Below are 26,986 nucleotides of genomic sequence, written 5' to 3' on the forward strand. Positions count from 1 at the left end.
CCAGTTTCTCTGAATCTCTGCCTGCATTGGGTGTTATCTCTTTTTATTTTAACTATACTGATATGTGTATAGTGATACCTCATTGTGGTTTTAATTATTTTTCTTTTTTTAAATTTTTTCTTTGACATGAAGTTTCACTCTTGTTGTCCAGGCTGGAGTGCAATGGCACTATCTCGGCTCACCACAAACTATGCCTCCCAGGTTCAAGCCATTTTCCTGCCTCAGCCTCCAAGTAGCTGGGATCACAGGCACGTGCCACCACACCCAGCTCATTTTGTATTTTTAGTAGAGATGGGGTTTCTCCATGTTGGTCAGGCTGGTCTCAAACTCCCAACCTCAGGTGATCCACCCGCCTCAGCCTCCCAAAGTGCTTGGATTACAGTCATGAGCCACCGTGCCTGCCTTAATTTCATTTTTCTAAAGGCTAATGATGTTGACCATCTTTTCATGTGCTTATTTACCATCTGTACATCCTCTTTAGTGAAATGTGTTTCTGTAATTCATCCAATTTCTAATTGGATTGTTTGATTTTTTTACTATTGAATTTTAACGGTTCTTTATATATTCTAGATACTGGTCCTTCATCGGATGTGGTTTGCAAATATTTCCTCTCAGTCTGTGGCTTGTCTTTTCATTCTCTGAAGAAAGTCTTTTTAAAATGAGATCCAGGCTGGGTGCAGTGGCTAACAACTGTAATCCCAGCTCTTTGGGAGGCCAAGGTGGGAAGATCACTTGAGGTCAGGAGTTTGAGACCAGCCTGGCCAACATGGTGAAACCCCGCCTCTACTAAAAATACAAAAATTAGGCATGGTGGCACATGTCTGTAATCTCAGCTACTTGGGAGGCTGAAACAGCAGAATTGCTTGAACTTGGGAGGTGGAAGTTGCAGTGAACTGAGAGTGTACCACTGCACTCTAGCTTGGGTGACAGAGTGAAACCCTGTCTCAAAATAATAATAATTATAAAATAAAATAAGATCAGATTATCAACTTTTCCTTTTATAAGTCATGTTTCTTCTGTCACGTCTAAGAAATCTTCACAATGCCCCAGTTCCTGAATAATACCTTCTGTTTTTTTTTTTTTAATCTAAAAGTTTTACAGTTTTCCATTTTACATTTAAGTTCATGATCTATTTTGAATTTTTTTTTTAATTAAGTGTGAGACTCAGGTTGAAGTTTTTTGGGGGGGCTATGGATATCCTATTGCTTCCGTACCATATGCTAAAAAGGCTATCTTTCCTCCATTGAATTGCTTTTGCAATTCTGTAATAGATCACGTGGGTGTATTAGGGTAGGTCTATTTCTGGGTTCTTTTTTCTATTTTGTTGACCTATGTGTCTGCCAATACTGCACAGTCCTGATTACTGCAGCTCTACAAGAAGCCTAAAAATCGGGTGGACTAATTCCTCCCACTTCATTTTTCCTTGTCAAAATAGTTTTAGCTATTCAAGCTCCTTTGCATTTTTATATAAATTTTAGAATAAGCTTGTTTATGTTTACAAAAAAACTTGCTGTGGTTTTTACAAGAATATTTTTAAACCTATAGACTTTCTGGGGGAGAACTGACATCTTTATTTGGCTGAATCTTCCTATCTATGATCACAATATGTCTCTTCAGTTATTAGGTCTTTGACATCTTTCATCAGCTTATTATAATTTTCAACATACAGATCATAAACATGTTTTATTTATACCTAAGGATTTCATTTTCTCTGGAGCAACTGTAAATGGTACTGTGTTTTTTATTTTGGCTTCCATTTGCTCACTGTTAGTATATAGAAATGCAATAGATTTTGTACGTTGGTCTTGAATCCTGTGACCCTGCTGAACTCACTTATCACTTCTAGGAGAATTTTGTTTTGGTACATTCATTGGGATTTCCTACGTAGATAATGCCATCTGCAAACAGAGACCGTTTTATTTCTTATTTTCCAAACTACATGCCTTTTATTTCTTTTTCCTGCCTATTGCAGTGGCTAGCATGTCCAGAATTATGTTAAGAGTGGTAAGGTTAGATGCTGTTGGTTCCTAGTCTTAGAGAGGAAGTATGATGTCACCTGCAGGTTTCTGGTAGATGCTCTTTATGAAGTGAGAAAGTTCACCTCTATTCCTAGTTTGCTGGGAGTTTTGTGTTTTTTAATCATGAATTGTTGTTGGATTTTATTGATTTTTTTAAACTGTCAATTGACATGATCATATGATTTTCCTTCTTCAGTCCGTTGATATGGTGGATTACTATATCAATTCTCAAACACTGAGCCCCCTGTGCATACCTGGAATACATCTCACTTGGTTGTAATGTATTATTACTTTTACACATTGATGAATCTGATTTGCTTATATTGTATTAAGGATTTTTGTGTGAAATACATATAGTATTAGTACTTTCACTGAGTCTGTGAATGTAAGTGCTCCCAATCTTATTTATCTGAAAATGGCCTCTTTTTGCCCTCACCCTCAAATAAATAATTTTGCTGAATAAAAAATTGGTTGGTGGCAACTTTTTCCCTTTGGATTTTGAAGATTTTACTCTTGCTTTCTGACTTCTTGGCTTATAAAAACATGCTGTTGTTTTCTTTTCTTTGTATGTAACCTGTCATTTCTCTCTAGCTGCTTTTTAAAATTTTTTTTTCTTTGATGTTTTGCAGTTTCTCCAAAGTGGGCCTCTGTGTGTGTGTGTGTGTGTGTGTGTGTGTGTGTGTGTGTGTGTGTGTTTCTTGCTTGGAATTTTGTTTTATTTTAAAATCTTGAGCCTCAGGTTTGTCTTCAATTCTAGAAAAAATTTCATCTATTCTCTCATCCTTTATTGTCTTTCCCCAATTTTTTCTAGACTTGGTTTCCAGAATTCCTCTTGGACACAGTGGCCAAGGTTGCTTTATCATGGCTCTAAATTGGCCTTTCATGTTTTCTCTCCTCAGATTGTGAGATTTCGTCATATTTTTATTCTAGTTGAGTATTTCTCTCTTCAGCTGAGTACTCTGGACTAGGGAGTTCAATGATCCAGATTATTTTTATGTTAATATATAGGCTTGGTGTGATTGTCTCTAGCATTGCTCACAAATATTCTAGGTCCATTGTTGGATTGCACTTCCTTGTTCCCTTTGGAGGTAAGCATGCCTCTGCGACTTCTTTTAACCAAACCATCACTGTTTGCAGGAGCTTTAGGAGCCAAGATTTGTATGCTCCCTTTGTCCTGCTTCTGTGATGTGTTGAAATGGTGCCCATCAACATGGGACCCTGGGTGGCTATGACAGGCAGGAGCTCTTGCGAAGCTGCACTGGGCTAGCAACTTAAGCAAGAAATAAACAGTGGTTTTGATAAGTGCCACTAAATTTGGGAATTGTTGTTATTGCAGCTTTACATAGCCTATCCTGACTGATACACTGGGAGCAGTCCCTACAGTGCAGGTAATATGAGTACTGGCTTCATCCCTGCACACAGTTCCTGTCTAGGGTTTTTGTTTCCCCCAGATAATTTTTTTTCAATTTTTTTTTCTGCCTCAATTCTTGTGTCAGAGGCAAACTTCTTTGCTGCTTTCCTGTGATTAGAGTTCTATCTACCCATTTAAAAAAAATAAAGGATCAGCTATTTGAACTTTTAGGCTATTTATGCAGGGGTGATTAGTCTACCTTTCTTTCATTTTCCTGTTGCTATTTAAGTAGCAAAGTCCTAGCTCAAAGGTTTGGTATCCACCTCTGAAATATCCATGTTCATGGTTATTTCCACTTTGATATTCTTTACTTCTGGAATTTGAAGATTTCCTTTCCTTTCTTTCAAACTTGCCACATATTGTTGTGTTTTTGTTATTATTATATTTCATCTGGGTCTCTGTGTTTGTGGTAAGAAGGGGTACAGTTAGCATCTAAGATCCCTCATGCTGCTACATTGCTAGAAAACTTCTAATAATCATTCTTCCCTATTAGCAAAATTTCTATATTTTTTGGACTCTTTCTGAAGCATTATCCACATCCGACCTCATATTAACTCTCTCCATGCTGAAATATCTCAGTCACATTCTTAGATCTGATGGACCCAGGAATTGAAAGACAGAATTGAAAAGGACAATGCAACATGGAGTGGCCATTAGAATTTAGAGATGGTGCATAAGATAACCTAAGATGTAAATCAATGACATGTTACCAATGAGAATAAAGACTACCAGAATTCAGCCAACCAATCTAACATGTTAATTATTATAAAATAACTTATAAACTTAGCAAATGAAACACGATGTGAAAGGACAATGGCAGAGCATTTTTCTGAATTGGGAAAGAGGTTGGAGTCAACGTCATCCGTAAAAAGACTAAGTTAAAATGACTACATCACAAATGAGAAATGTCTTGATTTTAAGCATTATGGTGTAAATATTTCTAAATGAAGTTCGTAATGTCCTGTCTTAGAAAGTAATAGACATTAAAAAAAAAAACCTCAGGTCATCACTACGACCATCAGCTAATTTACATAGTACTTACTATATACCAGGCAGTGTATCGATAACATGACCCATATGATCTCACTTGCTATGTACAACTACAGTCCACCCTTGAACAATACAGATCCACCTGTACTGTTACCGTAGGCAGCTAGCCAGGCACGAGCGGGGCAGGAGAGGGCTCCCTCCAATCCCACCAGAAATGTCGGGCAACCATCAGGTGATGGTCAGGTGGTTGCTAATGGTCTCTCCAAAATAATAATCGGTCGCAGCCAGTGCCAGGGAAAGGCAGTTTCCCTATAAATGAAAACACTTGAAATTGGTAATGCAGCTCAGAAATTGGGCCAGTAGACCTGGGCAAGCACATTAAGAGACAAAATGGTGGAGCATGACTTTCTGGGGGCCTGCCACTGGAAAAGGGAAGAATGCCTCAGGTGAGCATGCATGCAACTCCAGTACACACACTGCGCATGCTCACCGCCTAGGTGTTAGCAGATCACCGTGCATGCGAGCGGCCCACCCAGAGGAAAGAATCATGGAAAAAGGGACACAGACCCCAGAAGTATGCCAACATATAAAACCCCAATCCAAAGGTCAAATGCCGCACTTAACCTCCAAGTTTCCTGCTTGGGTCTCTTCCAAGTACACTTTCCTTTCTTTCCTGCTCTAAAGCTTTTTAGCAAACTTCCACTCCTGCTCTGAAATTTGCCTTAGTTTCTTTTTCTGCCTTAGGTCCCTGAGTCAAATTGTTTCTTCTGAGGAGGCAAGAATTAAGACTGCTGCAGAAGCATACATATTTGCTGGCCTAAGTCAGATATTCGCCATTCTTAATAATATGTGGATTTCCTTTTGCTTCTGCTACCCGTGAGACAGCAAGGTCAAACCCTCCTCCTCTTCCTCAGCTTTATTCAGTGTGAAGATGATGGGGATGAAGACCTTTATCATGACCTACTTCCACTAAATAAATAGTGAATATAATTTCTCTTATGATTGTCTTAGTATCATTTTATTTTCTGGAGCTTACTTTATGGTAAGAATACAGTGTAGAACACGTAGAACATATGAAATATATGTTCCTTGACTACTTCTGTTATTGGCAAGCCTTCTGCTCAGTAGTAGGCTATTAGTAGTTAAGTTTTTGGCGGGTCAGAAGCTATATGTGAATTTCCAGTTGCGTGGGGGTTCAGTGCCCCAATCCCTGTGTTGTTCAAGGGTCAACTGTACTCAGTGAGGCAGGTATTTAGAGAAGGGGCTCTGAGATTGATTAACTTGCCCAATGTCACAAACAAGGTAAATAATGAACCCAGATGAGGTGACCCTGATTACTGGCTGCTTCTGGGTATACTCAGTGCCCTCTTTATTGGGTGTGGAGCTGGGGGAGCAGCTATTGCTGCAGGTATGGATGGCATGAGATAGGGTGGAATAACCACTGTAGAGAGAAATGCACCCCTGTGGCTCCAGCTTCACTGCTGGAAGTTCAAGGGATCGCTACATAGTTATTAGTAGAAGCTTATTATTATGGTTACTGCCCTCACAAGAGATCTTCTCCCTTTTCAAACTGTCAATTTCTAGTCATCCCTCAAAACTCAAATCAAATGCTACTTTTCATTAAAAACTCTCCAACTTATCCAAAAGGGAATTTCTTTCTCTTTTTTATGTTTTCGTACAGTGTAGTGGTTAAGTGTGTAGGTTCTACAGACAGGTTGCTTGGGTTCCAATCTTGGTTTTGCTGGTTGGTGTATTAGATACTGCTTAGCATAAAGTGAGGTTTATCAAACGTTAGCTACTATGGTGATGTTTGCATCATATCCTGAGTTAAAAGTATTTTACATCTTTGCCTTCTCCATTAGAACACAAGCTCCTGAATGGCAGAAACCAACCGTACTCTATTTCAAAGCATCTACAGAAACCAGACTCTTTTCCCTTCTCACTCTGCGAACACTCCCATATTCCTGGATTATTGCAAGACTCCTAACTGGTCTCCCAGCTCCTGTCCACACTGCCTTTAGTCTGTTCCAAACCTAGTAGGTAGCCAGAATAGTCTTTAAATTTGAAGATGTACCGCTGATCCTAACTCTGCAATGTAGTATGCATTCTCTTTCCAATGTGGCCAGTGGAGCCAGAGTCTTTCTTTTGGAAAAGCCACGCAATATTTGGCCCATTACCTTTCTGACGTCATATTCCAATCACAGTAGCCTTTTTGCTGTTCCTTGAATGCTCCAGGCATGTTCTTTCTCAGAGTTTTGCACTGGCTTTTCCTCTGCCTGGAACTCTTTTCCCCCAGACACCTGCATGGCTTACATCGTCACATGCTCCAGGTCACGGTTTGAAGGCTCCCTTCTCAGGGAGCCTTCCCCGTCCATCCTTCATAAAAATTACAACTCTCCCATCTTCACGTCTTTAGCACTTCCCATATCCCTGCTCCTGCTCTATTTTTCTCCATAGCACTTACACAATCAACTGTATATTTTATTTCTTTAACAGCTGCCTCCTCCAACAGAATAAAAGCTCCAGAAGATCAGAGGTTTGTGGTTCTTTTAGGAACTTAAGAGTGCCTGGTAGGTACTTGGGGAGCATTTCTTAAAAGAATGATTTTCTTTCTTCTCAGCTAATAAAGTACCATATCCATTGCTGGCATTACTATGTATTTTTAATTGAACTTTTGCTCTTAAGACGGCTCCTATTGGCTGGGCGTGGTGGCTTATGCCTGTAATTCTAGAAGCTTTGGAGGCTGAGGTAGACGACCACTTGAGGCCAGGAGTTTGAGACCAGCTTGGGTTACATAGTGAGACCCGCTGCCTCTCCAAAATTTTTTAAAAAAAATAGCCAAGTGTGATTGATAGTGCATACCTGTGCATCAGCTACTTGAGAGGCTGAAGTGGGAGGATCACTTGAGCCCAGGAGTTTGAGGCTGCAGAACTATGACTGCACCACTGCACTCCAGCCTGGGTGACAGGGCAAGACCCTATCTCTTAAAACAAGGCTCCTACACGATGGGGTTCCTTTTATTAAGGCAAGTGAAAGCACAAGAACGTGCCTAGCCCTAGAATCAAGAAAGGCCGGTTACTGAATCGAAGCATAGAGCATCTTGTCCAGGGGAGCTTTCTTTTCCAGGTACATCGTCAGGTGCACTGGCCTTAAGCATTGGTCCTCTGCCTTATTCACATCATGAACAATATCAACATCTGGTTGCTAAACTGACCACAGTTGGAGTCACAGTGTCCCTGGGGCAGGACATTGGTGTGGGAAATCCTTAAATGAAGTTGCCTGGTATATATGTGCAGAGTGGCATGAAGTCATAAGAAACGATCATTATCCAAGATCTGAGCACCAGGGCAGAGGTCAGGTGTTGAGTCTCTGCACATTTCTAAGGGTGTCCAGCTGGGGGATGAGGTGGCAGATGAAGTGATTCAGAGATGAAGTAGGCATCAAAAGTAGGAATGGCAAAGAAGAGAGGGAGAGAGAGACCTGGGTCAGGAGGAAGGCTCCAAACTGCCTGTGAGGTGCAGGCTAGTCACTTGTGCTGGGATTCAATCCTCTAGTTTTACGACATGATCCAGGCCACACCTCGGCATTTCCTCCCTGCGGGGGGCCTCTATCTTTTCCTGCCAAAGTAAAATGACAACTTTCTCTTCCCCACTGGGGACTGATTCACATGCCCTTATGTGGTGTTGGTGGTCACTGAAATAGCAATCTCATTCTTTCCGAGGGCATGTCTCACCCTCAATCAGTGGTCCCCTGACCTACAGCATCTGTGTCACCTGGAACTTGTGAGAGAAGCAAATTCTGAGGTCCCACCCTAGATCTACTGAATCAGAAACGCAGGAGGCAGGGCTGGAAACCTGTGCTTTAACAAGTCTCCTTCTAAAGTTTGAGCATCACCGTTCTATTAAAGAAGTGTGGGAAACTAGAATGCAGCAGGTAAGGAGACAGAGCCTGGCTGCAGGGGTGCTATTAATATCTTCCCCAGCAGAGGGCTCTCTGATGGGCAGAGGTCTAAATGTGGATCTGGGAAACTGGGGTTTCCGGGGTGAATCCAGGCAGAGAGCAGCAAAGACGTAGGTTCTGGGGAGAGACTGCTGGAATAGCCAGGAGTCTGGGGTGGCTGGGTGTAATCAGAGCTTCATCTGGAAGTCTTGATTTATGGATATTTTAAAGTCAGTCCTTACATAGTTACCATGTGTCTTTAGTTATACTGAAAATTCCTTAAATACAAGAACCAGATTTTATATATTTTAAAAATAACTCATCATGGCACCTTTAGCAGTGCCAGAAACAGAATCGATTCTTAATAAAAAAGTGAATGGAAGAAACAGAAAACTGAGAGTGGGCAAAACTTGGGGCAGAGAGAGAGGGGAAAACAAATAATTTATTTTCATCATGTTTCACTTTGTATTACAGGGGCATGCTTAGCCAGAGATGCCTGAAAGCCAATTAACACCTTAGCAAATTCTGCAAATGAAAAGTTGGTGGGAATATCATTTTTAATGACATTAATCATCTTTTGAGAAGCCAAACTCAGCAGGCTGAAAATAGGAGCTTTGCTTGATAGGATGCAGTGAAATCAGTTAGATGTCAAACAACTTCCGCTTGCTCAATTTGAGGATGGGGCCTGAGACTTGCTGAAAGTGGCCATGCAAATGGAGTCTATATGCAAATACACAAAAAGGTTTTAAACTTTCCCCTTGCAATGCTAAGGAACCCAGTGGATGTGCTGAAATAAAAACAAATCAAAGGGAGTGGAAAGCTTGACAAACATAATGTCTTGAAGAAAGACACACAATATGTTTGTGACAACTTGCATAAGCCTGACATTCCCCGCAAAGGGGACAGGAAGTGAGAAGAGGATGACAGGAGTCCCTGCACTCATTTGTTCAGGCTGCCACAATTAAGTTCCACCGAGCTGTGCTAGGGGCTTCAACAGCAGAGACTGATTTTGATCTAGGTGTCAGCTGTGTGGGTTCCCTCTGAAGCCTCTCTCCCTGGCTTGTAGATAGCTCTCTGTTTCTCACGTCTTCACATGGTCTTCTCTCTGTATACGTCTATATCCAAATCTGTTCTTGTACGAACAGCAGTCATACCAGATTAAGACCTACCCTTATGACCTCATTTTAACATAACCAGCTTTCTAAAGATCCCACCTCCAAATAGTCACATGCGGAAGTATGAGGAGTTAGGACTTCAACACATGAATCTGGGAGAGGGTAGGCACAATTACTCCCATAACAACCCCTAAAAGAGTGGCTTAAACTCACAAGAAACCAAGCGCCTAGAGGCTCTCGCCTGCTGTCGTGCTCGAAAGCAGCTTTCCTGGATGGAAAGTCCGGCTCCTCCCTGCTCCAGACAGAGCCTCATCTCCAGACAGGGGCCTGCTTAGTCTCAAATCCATACCACAGAGCTAACTTGCAAAATCTGGATGGCAACAGACCAGGACCTTTCACCAACTGCTTTGCCTAAGAAGACATAATCTACCCTCCACCCATGCAGAACGTGTGCCTTCCCGTGTTCCTCTACCAAGCTGGAAATATGAGAAACTGCCCCAAATCTCAGTTTCTGGACATCAGCAGGCAGCTTTCTGGAGGCCACTGCTAGGATGAGAACACCAAGGATGAAGTTCTAGTTGGGTGTGTGCCATAAAACTGGCTTGCACCTTAATTTTATTTCTAACCTTTCATAGGCTGTTCTTTAAAAGCTGGTGCTAAAAATGTGGGGGAACTCGTATCAAGTTAAAAAAAAAAATCCTAAAGGATCATATTGGAAAATTAGCGTTTAAAAAACAAATTAACTCAGCCAGAGACTTTTAATTAAAAAAAATAATATGTGGCCGGGCATGGTGGCTCACGCCTGTAATCCCAGCACTTTGGGAGGCCGAGGCGGGTGGATCACAAGGTCAAGAGATCAAGACCATCCTGGTCAACATGGTGAAACCCCGTCTCTACTAAAAATACAAAAAATTAGCTGGGCATGGTGGCGCGTGCCTATAATCCCAGCTACTCAGGAGGCTGAGGCAGGAGAATTGCCTGAGCCCAGGAGGTGGAGGTTGCGGTGAGCCGAGATCGCGCCATTGCACTCCAGCCTGGGTAACAAGAGGGAAACTCCGTCTCAAAAATAAATAAATAAATAAATAAATAATATGTGTAATAAATTTTGCATTTACCAAAACAACAAGGTGTGGTGAACAGATTTTAGACAGAGTTTTACGGCAAAGGAAAACAAAAGAGACTGAGAAACAAAATCTTTTCCCTCATACATAGTTCAGTCAACATTTCCTAATGTCTCATCTCTTGTTTCAACCAAAGCATTGCAGAACATCCAAAAGTACAGCATCTGAATCCATAAACTCCCAATCTGATTCCCAGGGAAAGGGCAGAGTAGTAGCTGGTATTATTGGAACATATTAAAAATTGTGGAATTTTGTCCCTGTGGGAGAAATGACTTTTCCAGCTCTCTTTTGCCATTCAAGTTCTCAACAATGACCTGCCCTCAAAGATTCCTCTTCGGCTGAAGTTACCCACTCTGCTAAGACAACTGACAGCCAAGGACCAACCACCTGAGGGCTAATTATCAAGACTATATCAACTTTTGCAAATTAGATCCCTGGAAATCTATAGATTCCAAGTTATGGCCTTCTTACTGCAGCACTTACTAGTCTGTTGTTGGATTTTGAAGTTTTATGGTAAAGATACAGCCATATGAAAAACACTTCAGAAAACAACTGTGAAACAGAACTGCTTACTAGATAATCAGATGCCAAGAACATTAAGATATAAGAGTTGTTGGATGATAATGTCTTAAACCTTTTTTTTTTCTAATGAGCTGGTATGAGCCTTGTTTTAAATAATGCAATCCACATAACTCCTTGCATTTCTTCTTTTGCCTTATCTTCTAATATTAACTGGAATTATAGCAATTACCTTTATCTTAATTTTTCTGGAACACATATTGTACCCAAGTGCTACTTGTTTTAATCCGTATTTTCATCGTTCTTTAATATTTTTATTGGTTTTGATAAAGCCAGATCAAATCTAATTTGGATTTAGAAAGCTATAAATAACAGACAAAACTTGCCTACTTTCTTCTTTGTTGTCTTTGAAACTTGATGGAGGGTTCTTTTTTGAATTATAGTATTTTTTACATCAGGAAAGAAAGGTTCGCTAGGTGTCTGGGTTAGGATGGGGTATCAGAGTCACAGCAGAGAGAATGGAAGAATTGACTCTAACTTACGCCAAGGGTGATTTTCTGAAATGGTTTTGGAAATGTTATCTTTCCAGTTACTTAGCCCTATAGCTCCATCTCCAGCATTGAAAAGTCTTAGGTTAACTTTATAAAAAGGTTTAGCAACAGGCTGGCTGCAAAGGAAGAAATAGACACTGGAGAACCTAGGCCGGGCGCAATGGCTTACGCCTGTAATCCCAGCTGGGAGGTCAAGGTGGGTGGATCCCCCAAGGTCAGGAGTTTGAGACCGCCTGGTGAACATGGTGAAACCACATCTCTAATAAAAATACAAAATTTAGCCGGGTGTGGTGGTGAGCGCCTGTAATCCCATCTACTTGGGAGGCTGAGGCACAAGAATCGCTTGAATCCTGGAGGTGGAGGTTGCAGTGGGCCAAGATGGCACCACTGCAGTCCAGCTTGAGTGATAAGAGTGAAACTCTGTCTCAAAAAAAAAAAAAAAAGTTAGAACCTAAATCTTCTCTAAGACCCCTCTCACTGCTAAGGTTGTCTCCTCATAGTACCTGACCACTGAAAGACCCTGTAAAATAATGGTGCTTCACTGAGGGCTCATACCCTTGGCATTCAGCGTATCTTCTTATTACTCAGTCCATGCTTTCCCGACCCCTGCCCCATCTGCAAGATAATCCTAGAAGATTTTTATTTTTATTTTTATTTTGGCAAAGGACATAGAATCTCTCAGGTCCATATTAACTAAATTACTTCAAAGTTTGAGAAATCTAGAGTTTCAACCCAGGAATTTTAACCGCAAGACATTCCTAAAGATATCTGACTAACTTTGTTTTTTAAAGTAAGCACAAATTGCATCACGAATCCACATGATCTTTTACAAGAACATTCTTTCTTATGGGTGAATTGGGAGCCAAGTGCGTAAACCTGGACAAATGCTGCTTTTTTTCAGCAAACCTCGTATATGAAAACCCTAGTTGATAAAGGACAAATTAGGGAGAAGCTTGTATCGCAAAAGCATGTTTCACTACACTGAAGACATTTTTGACATATTCCTTATGATGGTTAATTCTCATCCCCAAATCCATGTTTTATTTAAAGACTGATTCAGTTTTTAAAAAATTACCTCTCAGAACATTCATTACTTTAAGTGTGAGAAAACTAAGAGATAATGTTTTGGCAAATTAAGGTACATGAAGACTCCTGCTGAGTGTAAAGGACATTTCCTCAACGCCCTTCCTCCCTTCCTCCCTTCTTTTCCTCCCTCCCTCCTTCCTTTCTTCTTTCCCTCCCTCCCTTCCTTCTTTCCCTCCCCCCTCCTCCCTTCCTTCCCTCCTTCCTTCCCTCCCCCTTCTTTCCTCCCTTCCTTCCCCCTTCCCTTCTTTTTCCTTCCCTTCCCTCCCTTCCCCTTCTCCCTCCTTCGCTCCTTCCCTCCCTCCCTTGCTCCTTCCTTCCTTCCTTTCCTCTTTCTCCCTCTCTTTTTTCCTTTGAAATTTCCCCATAACCCTCCCTCCCTCCCTCCCTTCCTTCCTTCTTTCCCTCCCTCCTTTCTTTTTTTTCCATACTACTGGCCTATTTAATCTTTATTATGTGTATGAGTTTTATTTTATTGTATTTTTTAACAGTTTAGTATCAACTCATTTTTCAAATAAAATCTTACATGAAATTGCAATATTTATAATATAGAACCTCAATGTTCTCTAGAACATAGTTTGAAAACCACACTTCCAGCTCACTGCCAAGCCTCTAGAAGTCATCAACCTATACCTGCCAGCACTTGTCCTATTTCCTGAAACACACGGAACAGGCAGCACGACAATATCTACAGATGTAGTAAGTTAGGCCCCTGTGCAGTCAGAGGTCACTTGCAGAGAACTGAACTGGTTCAGCCAGTTAAAAAAATGGATTTACTAAATGTCATACAGAATCACTGGGCTGAATCTTCACAGTAAAACTGGGTGACTACGGCCCTGCTTTGATAAAGAGGAAGCTTCTTTAAACTCTGGTCAGATGTGATTCCAAAGCCATGCTGCCTCTGTTGGAAGCTGCCAGCGCTGCTGCACAGCTGGGCCTCACCTGCACTCAGTGCTAGAGAGATGGATGCCTGCCCCAGCAAGCTCAACCTGATCGAGCCCTAAAGCCCTAAGACCTTAGCAAATGATGCTGAAAAACAGCAACAACAACAAACCCAAGCCTCCGCAACTGCCTCGCTTCTCACCTTACGGAACCCAGCATGTGGGATATTCCAGAAACATGCTGCTCTCCAGCCTCAGCAGTAGCAGGAAGAGACTGGTATAGGTGATTCCAGCCAGACGCCCTATCCACCCACTCCCAGCGATTTATGCCAGGGCACTGGTTCTGATGCTAGAGAGATACTCTGGCATTTTCCATGCTAGCAGCCTAAGGACCTGACCACCAACCTATTGACCTGCTATGAAACTCTTCCGCAAAGTTTTGTTTTTATAGTATATTACCTTTCAGTCACTACAAGGTCTTCGAAAAACACATTTCATAAATGTTTCACTTACTCTACAGAGCAATATTTCTTTTCATTTGTTTAAAATTTATTTATCTTTTGGGCCAGGTGCAGTGGCCCAGGCTTGTAATCCCAGCATTTTAGGAGACCAATGTGAGAGGATCACCGGAGGCCAGGAATGTGAGACCAGCCTGGACAACACAGTGAGACCCCATTTCTAAAATAAATTAAAAATAGAAAGATTATCTGGGCATGGTGGCATGTACCTGTAGTCCCAGCTACTCAGGAGGATAAGGTGGGAGGATCGCTTGAGTCAGGGAATTCAAGGCTACAGTAAGCTATGTTTGTGCCACTGTACTCCAGCCTGGGCAACAGAGCAAGACCCTGTCTCTAAATAAATAAATAAATAAAATCGATTTATTTTTGAATATTCAAAAATAACTGTTCACATTCAGACAGTCTCACATTAGTCTAACAGCTGTTGCCCCCTCTTTGTTTTCATCTTTAGAAATAGACAATTTCTCAATTCCTTTGCCCTGACCTCCTACTCAGCCTTGCATGTACACAGGATGGAAGATTCTGGCAATTATGAGCCTTCTTTTCCTTAAATCCCCATAGGGAATGAATGATAAGCATCCAAGTTAATCAAGTTGAAATAAAAGAACAGCCACATTGATACTCAATAATTCACCCCCCTGGGGAACTTCTCCCCCTAACCAGTCTAAAATCCTCCTATGCTATTTAAGGTCATTCTCACTTTTTAAGTCTGAGTGTTTAAGAGGCAGTTTGTTACGGAAATGGGAACACCGCTGGCTGCTGGACTGGTCAGTAAGGTCTCTTTTCTAAAGCTATGCATTCAGAATATGGTCAAGAAAGGAATCTGTCTGCATCAGGAAGTTGCTGCTGTTGTTTCTGTTTTCCTATGAGTTTTATTTTCAAATTCCTGAGGGCTCACAGAAGAGTGGGAATGTCTTGTGGCTACCCTTTCCCCGAAGGCCGACTATGCAGTGGCCAGACACCAGCCTCCACCCACGGTCACATGCCAGATCATTTCTAAGACAGCACCATGATTAAAAGGGAACTACTCCATCATTAAGACTCTAGACCCAATACCAGCAGGACAATTTTTCATGGAAATTATTTCTACAACCAAATTCTACTGGAAGGCGGTTTTCACTTTATTTTTTAGGCTTCCTTTCTCCTGGTCTTCTCCATTTTCACTGAAGAAAGAATAAAGGAGAAGTGGCATCAATTCCACTGAAAAGAATTGCAGTGGGGCCCTGGATGAGAGGAAAGGCCAGGGAAACCACCACTCTGGGGAAGTAAAGATTTAGACACATAGGTTGTTGGAATCTGGTGATGGGATAAGTCAGAGCTGCTGAATCCATCAAATTTCTTTCTTTACCTTTCTGCTTTGTAACTCTCTAGGCTCTGAGCCTCAGAAAGGATTTGTGTGTTGCTGTCATTGGCTCTGCCTGAAGTCAAATGCTTCTCCCAAATGAGAAACAGACGCCTTGCATCCAGCACAGCACCCAAGAGAGACCATCACACAGACACCAATGATGTATAAGATGGTCCAAAACACAGCTACTGTTCCCCATTCTCTCTCTTGCATGTCTGCTAACTGTGTCTGTGAAATGCACCATGCTCAGCCTTCCTGCATTTCTCTCAGTTTCCAAATACACTGAGGCAACAGAAATGAGGAACTATTCAAGTGGAGGAAATAAGAGGCAGGCAGGTTTATCTCCAGGCACAGGCAGCCTGAAGTGAGGGAAGGTTTCCTCTCAATTCAGGAGCCGGAGTGGTGTGAGGATTCCATCTTGTCCTGGCTCCACCCTCAAGGTACCCAGGCCTCCCCTTTCTGTGCTGCCTGAGCTGGGGAAGGACTCCAGTGACAAATGGTGGCACCATGTAGAGTGCAGGCCAGGGGAGCTGGGCTTTCCTCACTGTCCTTACTCCAGGCTCTGTGGCTGGGGGCTGACAGTAACAGTATCTGATGCTCCCGGGATGACATGAGGGGCTGGCACTAGGGTGAGGTGAGCAAGCCACATACTTTCAGTGCAAAATTTAAGGGTCTCCCAAAAGCTCAGCGGTCATGATAAAGTTTTTGTGCAATATTTTTAAAAAATCAAAATGAATACAATAACCCATGACAAAACAAAACAGAGACTTCCCATGTAATCTAGCAATCATGTTCCTTGGTATCTTCCCAGAGGAGCTGCAACGTATGTTCACACAAATACCTGTATGTGAATGTTTACAGAGCATTATTTATAATTGCCAAGAATGGAAGCAACTACAATATCTTTCAGAAGGTGAATAGACAAATAAACTGTAGTAAATCCAGACTATAGAATATTATTCAGGCTGGGTGTAGTAGCTCACACCTGTAATTCCAGCACTTTGGGAGGCTGAGGTGGGCAGACTACTTGAGCCCAGGAGTTCGAGACTAACCTGGGCATAAGACCAAACCCTGTAGGTACAAAAAATTAGCCAGGCATGGTGGTGCTTGTCTGTAGTCCCAGCTATTCAGGAAGCTGAGGTGGGAGAATCACCTATGCTTGAAATTGAGGCTGTAGTGAGTTGTGACTGCATCACTGTGCTCCAGCCTGGGTGACAGAATGAGACTGTCTCAAAACACAATACAACGCAATGCAATAAAACAACAACAACAAAACCCTCAGATTATTGAGATGTGAAAAAGAAATGAGCTATCCAATCATAAAAAGATACAGAGAAAATGTAAACGGATATTATTAAGTGAAAGAAGTCAATCTGAAAAGGCTACATGCTGTGGGATTCCAACTATAAGACATTCTGTAAAAGGCAAAACTATGGAGACAGTGAAAAGATGAGTGGCTGGGAGTGGTTAGCCAGGAGGAAGAGATGAATAGGCTGAGCACAGAGGATTTTTAGGGCAAGTGAAGCCATTCTGTCTAATACCATAACGGTGGCTACATGTCCTGACCTTTGTCCAAATCCATAGAATGTACAACACCAAGGGTGAACCCCAGTGTGAACTATGGACTCTGGGTGATATCAATGTGTTGGTCTCATTTCATTGATCGTAACATGGGTACCACTCTAGTGGAGGATGCTCATCATGGGGGAGGCCGTGCGTGCGTGGAGGCCAAGGTGTGTGCGAACCGTCTGTACTTTCTGCTCAATCTTGTTACAAACCTGAAAACTTGCTCTTAAAAAATAAAATGATAAAAAAAAAAAAACCCATGATGAACAAACCATCAACAATTTAAATAAAGGCAAGATCAACAGGGCTTCATGGGAACTTAAAGCTCTGTGGATTGAGATACAGTGACAATGTACAGATCCCAAAAGACACCCAGGGCTTCCAGATGGCATCAACAGCAAGTTTTCAGGGGGTCACAGCTCAAAGGCCCCATGGAGTTGCAGCTGTGCTTCTGGGCCACCCAGGTGCTGGGAGACACCCCTGCACATGGCCGGGGCTCTCTGGGGAACACTGTTTATCCCAGGAGCCTGTGCGTCTGTGTGTTAAATAAGGCCAGGCAGGCGGGAGTTTCCCAAAGACTAACGCTGAGCAAAGCCCCTGGGAGGGAGACTGTATTTGCACTTGCTGTGACTCACATTTTCCTCTTTATTTCCCATCCAGGCTCAACTGGATTACGCCATCAGGGCCAGGTGCGGCTGGAGGGACATTCCCCAATCGGCCACAAAGAGGCGGTCAAGGGCAACAGCAGCCCAGCTGGCCCAGTGCCAGCCTCATTTTCTGGAACCAGAGCTTCCCTTCACTTTGGCAAGAAACTTCTCATTTCTCTCCTCTCCTCTTACCGTGTTCCTTTGTTTCTATCCAGGAGTAGTGAAAAATTACAGGCCCCAAAGCCCCTCACAGGGAGGGCAGAATAAACAGGTCAGATGCATTTCCAAGCCTGCTGTAACGGCACACGGGCACTCTACAGTAAAGGACGCCGAGTAAAACGGGGCGATTTGCAGAAGACGGCCACCCCTGTGTGAAAACACCACCACCCCCAGCCATTCTTTGGGCAAGCCGGCCCCAGTTCCTGCAGCCTCTCTGCCCCAAGGCTTGGTTCCTGAACCCAGCAAGTTTCAACCTGCACTGCCAACCGTTCTTGGCTGCAAAAGAAATTCCTGCCTTCAAGACAAAAGATCCATTATCCAACAGAATCAAAGTTTCCCAGGTATGGGGAAAGGTGGATAGGGATTTATTCTTATCTTTGTTTTGGTTTGCAGGGCAGAGGCTATCTTTACAGAGACCTGAGCTTCACTCATTTCCTCCAAAGCACAAAGGAGAAATCCCACTCCTTGTCTGGCTCCTGACTCAGTGTGAGTGGAATTAAGAAACACAAGTTTCAGGCCAGGCATGCTGTCTCATGCCTATAATCCCAGCATTTTGTGAGGTCAAGGTGAGAGGATTACTTGAGTCTAGGAGTTCCAGACCAGCCTGGGCAACATAGTGAGAGCCCAACTCTACAAAAAATAAAAAATTAGTTAAGCATTGGGGTGCATGCCTGTAATCCCATCTACTTGGAAGGCTGAGGTGGGAGGATCCCTTGAACCTGGGAAGTCCAGGCTGTAGTAAGTCGTGATCATGCCACTGCACTCCAGCCTGGGTGACAGAGCAAAGCTCTGTCTCAAAAAGAAAAGAAACCACAAATTTCTTGAATCCAGATAGAAAGCCCCAGCCTGGTGATGGTGTGGAAGGCTGTGTCATCTTGATGCTACCTTGGCCCACAATGCTCCTTGGTGTGTCCCTTCCCTGCGTGTCCTTGTGCCTTCATTTGTAAGATGATGTTAATGGGAAGTGGAGCCCTGGACTTCCCACTGCTGCCATTTAATTAAGTGTGTGAGCTCAAACAAGCAAACACACACATCAACAAAAAGCACATTGTCTCTGGTCTTCTCTCATTTATAAAATGAGGATTCTAGATTACTAACCTAAGGTCAAGGACACAAAACTTAATGTTAGCTATTAATATTGATAATACAAATAATAACAAAGTTGTGGTTTTTGTTGAGGACAGCTAGGTCAATGTCTAAATCCAGTCTGCTTGGGTCATTTTCTGCAGTGAAGGAAATAAAATTAGGGTCCCTTCTCTCACTGCTATCTTCTTTCTTTTTCCAACAAGGCATTCACTCAGTTTTACATGGCAGAGTTCAGCTGTCTCTTGCATGTGCCAGACTCTGAGGGCTTTTGCATGTTGACCCTTTTCCTGTCCCCTCTTAGCCCCAAGCCCATCTGTCTACAAACACAAGTACCCAAATCAGAACCTTAACATGGCAGTGAAGCATAAGCAATATCTGCCCAGTTGACACAGAGTTCTAAATCCTCATGACTTGTCCATTTCATTAAAGGGCCAAAAAAAAAAAAATTTAAAAAGTAAAGCAAGATAGAAAGTGAAATTTCAGTACAAAAAAAGGGGAATGATACATGGAAAAAGCATAAAAAGAATCCTTCTGCCTTTCAGAAAAGCCGTGCACTCCACACACCAAGCCCCTCTATCCTTTCATGTGGCAGTGGGAACAGCCTCGGGTTTGCGGCTCTTATGAACAGTTATGGAGGTGTTGGCCACATTGTCCCTTTTTGTCCTGGTGCCACTTAATCTCCTCCACTGGACTGCCAGACAGGTGGAGCGGGGCTGGTGGAAACCCACATCACTGGGTAGAAATGCCAAATGCCCTGGCTTCTGGGATTGGAGAGGAGGTTTGCAAGGTGAGAAGAGGGTCACTCTGCAGCCAGTTCTTTGCTATTTCCTATAGAGCAGTGGTCCCCAACTTTTTTGGCACCAGGGATGGGTTTTGTGAAAGACAATTTTTCCACAGATGGCAGATAGGGGGATGGTTTCAGGATGAAACTTCCACCTCAAATTATCAGGCATTAGTTAGATTCTCATAAGGAGCATACAACCTAGATCCGTCACACGTGCAGTTCACGATAGAGTTCAGCTCCTCTGAGAAGCTGATGCCACAGCTGATCTGACAGGAGGCAGAGCTTAGGCGGTAATGCTCGCTCACCCTCCGCTCACCGCCTCCTGTGCAGTCCGGTTCCTAACAGGCCACCGACTGGTACGGGTCCATGGCCTAGGGACTGGGGACTCCTGCTGTATAGCAGGAGGAATACAGGGCAAAATACCACCAGCCTCTTGTCTTGAATTGCTAATCCCAGCCACTTCTGAATGTGCCCAGCCTCAAAGCCAGCTTGCCCTTGACTTAATTACCCAGCAGGCAAATCCTTGATATTAAATGCTTGATATTAAACCAGTGAAGTTTCCCAGGACTAGGGTATTTGCAAATCAAGAGCAAATTCATGTTGAAATCAAGGGTGTAGGCTCAGAAGTATAACAAGACACACATTCAGTAAGAAAGGGGCATCAGAAACTGCTTTCTAAAGCTTACCCAGAGATCGTTCTTTCGTCTGGTTGGTTGACCTCACCACGGGAAGGCTGGCGCGAGTCCGGCTGCCCCTGGAAAAAGGGGTCGGAGCGTCCCCCTCAGACATAGCTTCCAAAGAATCAGCAGATGTCTCTGATAAATGCTCGACCGGGTCACCCAGACTGGGTGGTTGAGGACTGTGAGACAGTTTTGGGCTCCTTGTCTGCAAAAGACATTTTAAAGAAAGTGGGAAAATAGACTTATTAATTGTGTTAAAATATGTCCAATGTCCTCTATTAATCTGTAAAAATAACATGGCTGGGGGAAAAGACCCTGTGGGTCAAAGCATCGGTTCTGAAAATTACCCGAAAAAACAGTGTTGTCCTTAAGTTTTCCTATTTAATTAATTAATTAAGACAGAGTCTTACTCTGTCCTCCAGGCTGGAGCACAGTGTTGTGATTTGGCTCACTGCAACCTCTGCCTCCCAGGTTCAAGGGATTCTCCTGCCTCAGCCTCCCGAGTAGCTTGGATTATAGTTGCGTGCCACCACACCAAGCTAACTTTTATTTTTTTAGTATAGATGGGTTTTCACCACCTTGGCCAGGCTGGTCTTGAACTCCTAACCTCAGGTGATCTGCCTGCCTCTGCCTCCCAAAGTGCTGGGATTACAGGCCTGAGCCACCTGGCCTGGCTACAAAGGAGATATTTATATCACAATTCAATTTTTATTTGAGGCAGAAACACCATAAGTAAGATTATGTCTAACTTTTGTTATGACTTACCTTACCAATCAGCAGTAAGTATCTATAATAACTTAAATCTACACAAAACATATCATTGAATTTCTCTCTTAGCTACGTATCCTGTAATGGCAGGGATTGAATGTGTACAATGCCCAAAATCTATTAGTCAATAATATTCCTTGAACAGGGTGAACACTGCGGGAGATTCAGAAAAGCAGAAAATATGTTGGCTGATGTCAAAGTTTCTATACTAATTGGTGAAATTAATGAAGTCCAAGAAATTACAAAAGGTTGTAAAGAAAAAGAATACATACAAAAGATACATATTAAACAAAATGTATTGATTACATCTGTGTGAATAAATTATTAAATTTAAAAGATAGTTTATAATTTAGTGTAAACTACGAACTGTGTGTCATCAATTTATCTTTCGCCAAACACCTATTGAGCACCTACTGTCTTCCAGGCACTACACTAGGCGCAGGGAATAGAATGATGTACAAAACAGACACAACTCCTGCCTTCATGGTGCTTACAATCTAGAAGGGGAATGGACATGAAAGACAAATTAGAGGTGCAATAAGAGTATGTAACCTAGATCAGAGGTGAAGAGGGCATATATGTGAGGAGAGTCCAAAGTACATAAACTTTGATCTCAAGGAAAAGAAAAGCTGGGGGTTTGGGGGTGGGGTAATCCAGCGGGTAGGTATGAAGAGAAAGAAAGACATTCCAGGTGCAGGGAACAGCCTGTGCAAAGTCCTCTGGGTGGAACGAAGTGTATGCACTGGAAGCCTGTTCAGGCAGAGACCAGATCGCACGCAGTCTTGGAGTCATAGTGGGAATTCTCAATTTGATTCTAAGATAATGAGACACAGGGACAGGGGAGGGTAATGGAGGCAGGATCCGATACATGGTTTAGAAGATCACTCAGGCTGTGTGGAGATTGAAGATTATATGTGTGGAAGGGCAGAGAAAGCGAGCAGTAGAACTAGGAGATCAGGCCGAATGAATGCATTATCTCAACCTTCGCATCCTCCACCCTGACTTGCATGTCACAGTTCCAGGCACTTCCTGGGAGGCAAACAGACCTGAATCGATCAGGCAGATGAGTAATCAATTACTCTGATGTCTCAGGTGCTAAAAGGCTGGCATGGGATACAGGCATTCCCTATAACCCAAGAGCTGAGTTTTTTTGGTTTGTTTGCGTTGCTTAATTTCCTTTAAATCTTCCTAAGGCTGCAGATGCATTCTGAAGTTAAGCACCAAGGCACTCATCTCTCAAGGTAAGGCCAGCTTCCTGGGGGTATGACCTGCGCGGTCATGCAGTGTACCACATTCGAAAGGACTTGTGCTTGGTTTTGTGCTCTGCTGTGGCTGTCCTGAATTCTTTATTATTATTATTATTATTTTTTGAGATGGAGTCTGCCTCTATCACCCAGGCTGGAGTGTAGTGATGTGCTCTTGGCTCACTGCAACCTCTGCCTCCTGAGTTCAAGCAATTCTGCCTCAGCCTCCTGAGTAGCTGGGGTTACAGGCACCTGCCACAACACCCGGCTAATTTTTATATTTTTAGTAGAGATGGGGTTTCACCATGTTGTCCAGGCTGGTCTCAAGCTCCTGACTTCAAGTGATCCACCTGCCTTGGCCTCCCAAAGTGCTAGGATTACAAAGTGTGAGCCACTGCACCTGGCCTTCTTAATGATTTTTGAACAAGGTACTCTGACAATTCTGTAGCTAGTCTTGCCTCCAGGTTTGGGCTATAGATTTCTTTCAGGGATGCCCAAAGTATGCCTGATACTCTAGCAGTACCCTTTGAGGATGGGAAGAGCAGCTTCTTGCTAAAAGTAAAAGAAGACCCCCCTCAACAGCACCACTGCATTACCCAGACAATCACACCTTCCTATATGCCTCTCAGGACCTTCCCACAGAGGAAAACAGGGATTAGGTCAGTAACTTCCACTCTGTGTTTCTTAAGCGATGTGTCTTCAAGGAGATTACTGGGTGCTCCACAGGAAACTCAGCTCAGATCACACACCAATATCATGACCAGAACAGCCAAATTGTCTCTTTAGTTAGTTTTTCTGTGCAAGTCTCCAAAGTGGTGTATTCCCAGATTTATTTTTTACAAAGTCTGCTTCTGTTATGGGGATCTGGCTTTGATATACATTACAAGTATTTGACCAGAAAAATTATGCCTAAATCACTGCTCAGTTCACCAAGATTTAGACAAATTCATGTGGTCCTCAGCGAAGGAGCTTTCTCCTTATTGTGCTCAACAGACTGTCAAGGTATGATGTCCTCATCCCTGACTCTCTCTTTTCTTTCTTTCGTTTTTTTTTTTTTTTCAAAAAAAAAAAAAAGATATATTCAGTTTAGCAAGTCTGGCCAAGAAATAATATTACTTTAAGCAACACAGCTACATTTACAACCTCTGTTGTTTGGTCATCTTTGTAGCTCACGGCAGAAACAATACATTTGATGAGTTGTCATTTTCCATTGCAGAAGGCAATAATCCTTGAAGAAAATCAAAATCAAATCTCTATTTCTTGTTCAGGGTCATCGTGGTGGTAGATAAGTAGAAAAATCAGAGATGTAGGGCTATATGTCCCCCTATTCCTGTACACAGCTATTTAATTCCAAATGTAAACTTTTTTTGTTATTCACGTTCTCACTGCAAACGATTGCTGCATATTAGCAATCTCCTCACACGCAGCAGTCTCCCCTCTGATGCCAGCTTGCTGCTGAGACATCATTTAGTTCAGAGAAAAGACAATGGAAATTGCTGACACTTGTGCCAAATACCCTGTGATCTGATATATCAAAAAAAAAAAAAAAGTCAAAATAGCATTTTGGAAGAGGATCTCTGTACTCAGCACAGTGGTAGGCACGAGGGGTAAAAAGTAAAAGTCTACCAGGGATAAAAGTTGTTGAGCTCATCAAGCATATACGGTCTATATGGGGGGCAAAAGGTAAGATATACACAACAGATGAACAGGAAGAAGGAAGGGGCGCATCACCCTGAGTGAAGAAGGGGTTTGGGACAGTAACTGCTGAGTTTAAAGGGTCATTGGAGGAGGAGGAAGAGTGTAGGTGAGGGAGGTGCAAGGGTTGCTCTGAACTGAGCAATAAAGTGTAGGGCCACCCACTCCCAGCCTGGTTTTTCCTGATTGGACTAAGCAGTAGTCACCTGATCTTAGCTGGCTCAATCAAATTCTTGCCCCTGGAAATGTCTTTCCTGATTGGATCAAGAAGTAGCCACCTGATCTTAGCTGGTCCAATTAAATTCTCTCCCCTCTAAATTTAGATCTGGGACAGAGGATCTATTAGTTAACGTCTCTGGAGGACTTGAAACAACTTAATTTTCAACTTGAAGCTGTGACTAAAACAGGCAGGGAAAGTGAAACAGAAAAAATGCAGAGAAAAAAAAAAAAGCGGATCTGTATTAAAAAGACTGAGATGGGGGCTGGGTGCAGTGGCTCACCTCAGGTGATCTGCCTGCCTCGGCCTCTCAAAGTACAGTGGCTCATGCCTGTAATCCCAGCACTTTGGGAGGCAGAGGCAGGCAGATCACCTGAGGTTGGGAGTTCGAGACCAGCCTGACCAATGTGGAGAAACACCATCTCTGCTAAAAATACAACATTAGCTGGGCATGGTGGCCTGTAATCCCAGCTACTCGGGAAGCTGAGGCAGGAGAATCACTTGAACCCAAGAGATGGAGGTTGCGGTCAGCCGAGATCATGCCATTGCACTTCCAACCTGAGCAACAAGAGCAAAACTTAGCCTAAAAAAAAAAAAAAAGGAAAAAGAAAGAAGAAGAAAAAAATGTGCGACCCCCATGATATTTAATGGGAAAGCACAAAGGATAAAAAAGCAGCCATCTGGATCTCCTGGGCTTCCCACTTTCTGTTTCCAGTATACTGTGGGCCCCTTCCAATGAATTTCTTCGATTAATTCAACTTTATTCTTGCATTAGTTTTGGATAACTCTGTGCATTGCAAGCAAACCATCACTGACCAACACCAATTCTAATGGTTCCTTCTGGCTAAGCTGCTATGGTGCTCTCATATTCATATTAGTAAGAACCATGGAGAAAGCTAAACTCTCTGGAGCTTATTTCCATGATAATGGTTCCCATTATTTTATAGACTAAAATTTCTAAAAAAAAAATCCGCCCAAATTTATGAGGGGTTACAATACAGGGATGTCGATTTTATTTTGCAAAGTAAGAGGCATTAAATAAATCTTACTCTCTGTGGTATGATTTTTTTTTTACTCTAAGAAAGATACTTTAATATCAAAAAAAGGGAAATGGTATACTCACAGAATTTCAGGTTTGATCTAATGAAAAAGTATTTATGTTGGAGTTATTGTTCTCATTTTGCCTCTGGTGAAAACTTTTCTCGGTCATGCACAGCCTACAGCTTGGTGTTTGAAGCTGCTATCCTAAGCTGCTGAGTGGAGAGCTACCCCTAACTGAGGAGGAAGCAGGGAGATGGTAGGAATGCTCTCTGAGCCACTTGAGCAGGACTCAAAGGCCCTTAAGACTTTGGATTTCCCTCCTCACTCCACGGAGATCCGTGACACCAATCTCCCTGTTTCCATTACAACCTTGTAAAGATTTCCCCAAATCATTAGGCAACCCCAAACCTGAAAACCCAAATGGTAAGCCCTTTGGGGTCATTCAGGAAGGAGGTGGTCTGTATAATCAAGCTACCTGAATTCCACTGGTCCTTTATATTCTTCTCTTCTTCAAAGGGGACTCTTTATCACCAAGACACATGCTGGTGTAACCAGCTCAATGAAGCTTTCTCTTATTCTGCATCTGTGATTGACTCTAGAAATATTTTCTTTCTAATGAAAGGATAAGGGAAGAAATAAAGGACCTAACATAGCAGATAACCTGCTGCTCTGAACCAGGTAACTGTCATGTGATAATCTTATTTAATCTTCCATGTAACCTCATACTACTGACTACCACTGAGAAAAGAGACTAAGTAACTTGCCCTGAAATTCTACCAAATGAAAAGGGCTGAGATCACATGTGGCGCATTCCAGAGTTGACACTAGTGGTAAGATTGTTTGGTTGGTCATTCATTCATTCAGTCAGTCTTAGACAGGGTCTCTGTTGCCCAGGCTGGAGTGCAGTGGTGAGATCACGGCTCACTGCAGTCTTGATCTCCTAGGCTCAAGCGATCCTTCCACCTCAGCCTCCTGAGTAGCTGGGACTACAAGTGTGTGCCATCATGCCCAGCTAATTTTAAAAAATTTTTTGTAGATGAGGTCTCACTATGTTGCCCAGGCTGGTCTCAAACTCCTAAGCTTAAGTGACCCTTTCACCTTAGCCTCCCAAAGTGCTAGGATTATAGGTGTGAGCCACTGCACCCCACCTAAAATATTTATTTAATCAGGAGTCTGGGAATACTAGTTCTAGTTCAGTTTCTGCCCAAAACCGGTCAACGTGTAACCTCCCTGAATCACAGCTCTCTCATCTGTGAAGCCAGAGGTTGAGCTAGTTGGTGTCTCAGATCCCTTTTGGGACCAAAACTTTTTAACTCTAAGTACAGATCACACAAGAAGAAAAGATCATGTCACCCAGAAAGAAAAGTTTACTGAGATTTCCTTCAAATTATTTACCCTATAGCATCTGCTCCATAGAAATACGTAGCTGGATAGTGCTAAGGTCTGGTTTTCCGCATTTATGTCCTTAAGTGTATGCAACATAGCTGAACAGCATTAATTTTTAAAAAACGGCCATGATTTCATTTTAACATCATGAACAAATATTTG

The 26,986-nt window shown here is 42.6% G+C and overlaps 1 protein-coding gene across 23 annotated transcripts in view; it reads right to left on the reverse strand.

Moving 5' to 3' along the window:
• The window catches only part of KIAA1217 (KIAA1217 ortholog), a 495,122-nt gene that overhangs the window by 142,618 nt on the left and 325,518 nt on the right, over window positions 1-26,986 (reverse strand). For all 23 annotated transcript variants that reach the window (XM_032244105.1, XM_032244082.1, XM_032244104.1 and 20 more), the window contains one exon: window positions 20,480-20,678. In XM_032244105.1, coding sequence (XP_032099996.1) covers window positions 20,480-20,678 — 199 coding nt within the window. The remainder of the gene's footprint in view (window positions 1-20,479; window positions 20,679-26,986) is intronic.

The sequence above is a fragment of the Sapajus apella genome, unplaced genomic scaffold (genome assembly GCF_009761245.1).
Source record: "Sapajus apella isolate SASKATOON/1434 unplaced genomic scaffold, GSC_monkey_1.0 scaffold53, whole genome shotgun sequence".
NCBI classification, from domain to species: domain Eukaryota; kingdom Metazoa; phylum Chordata; class Mammalia; order Primates; family Cebidae; genus Sapajus; species Sapajus apella.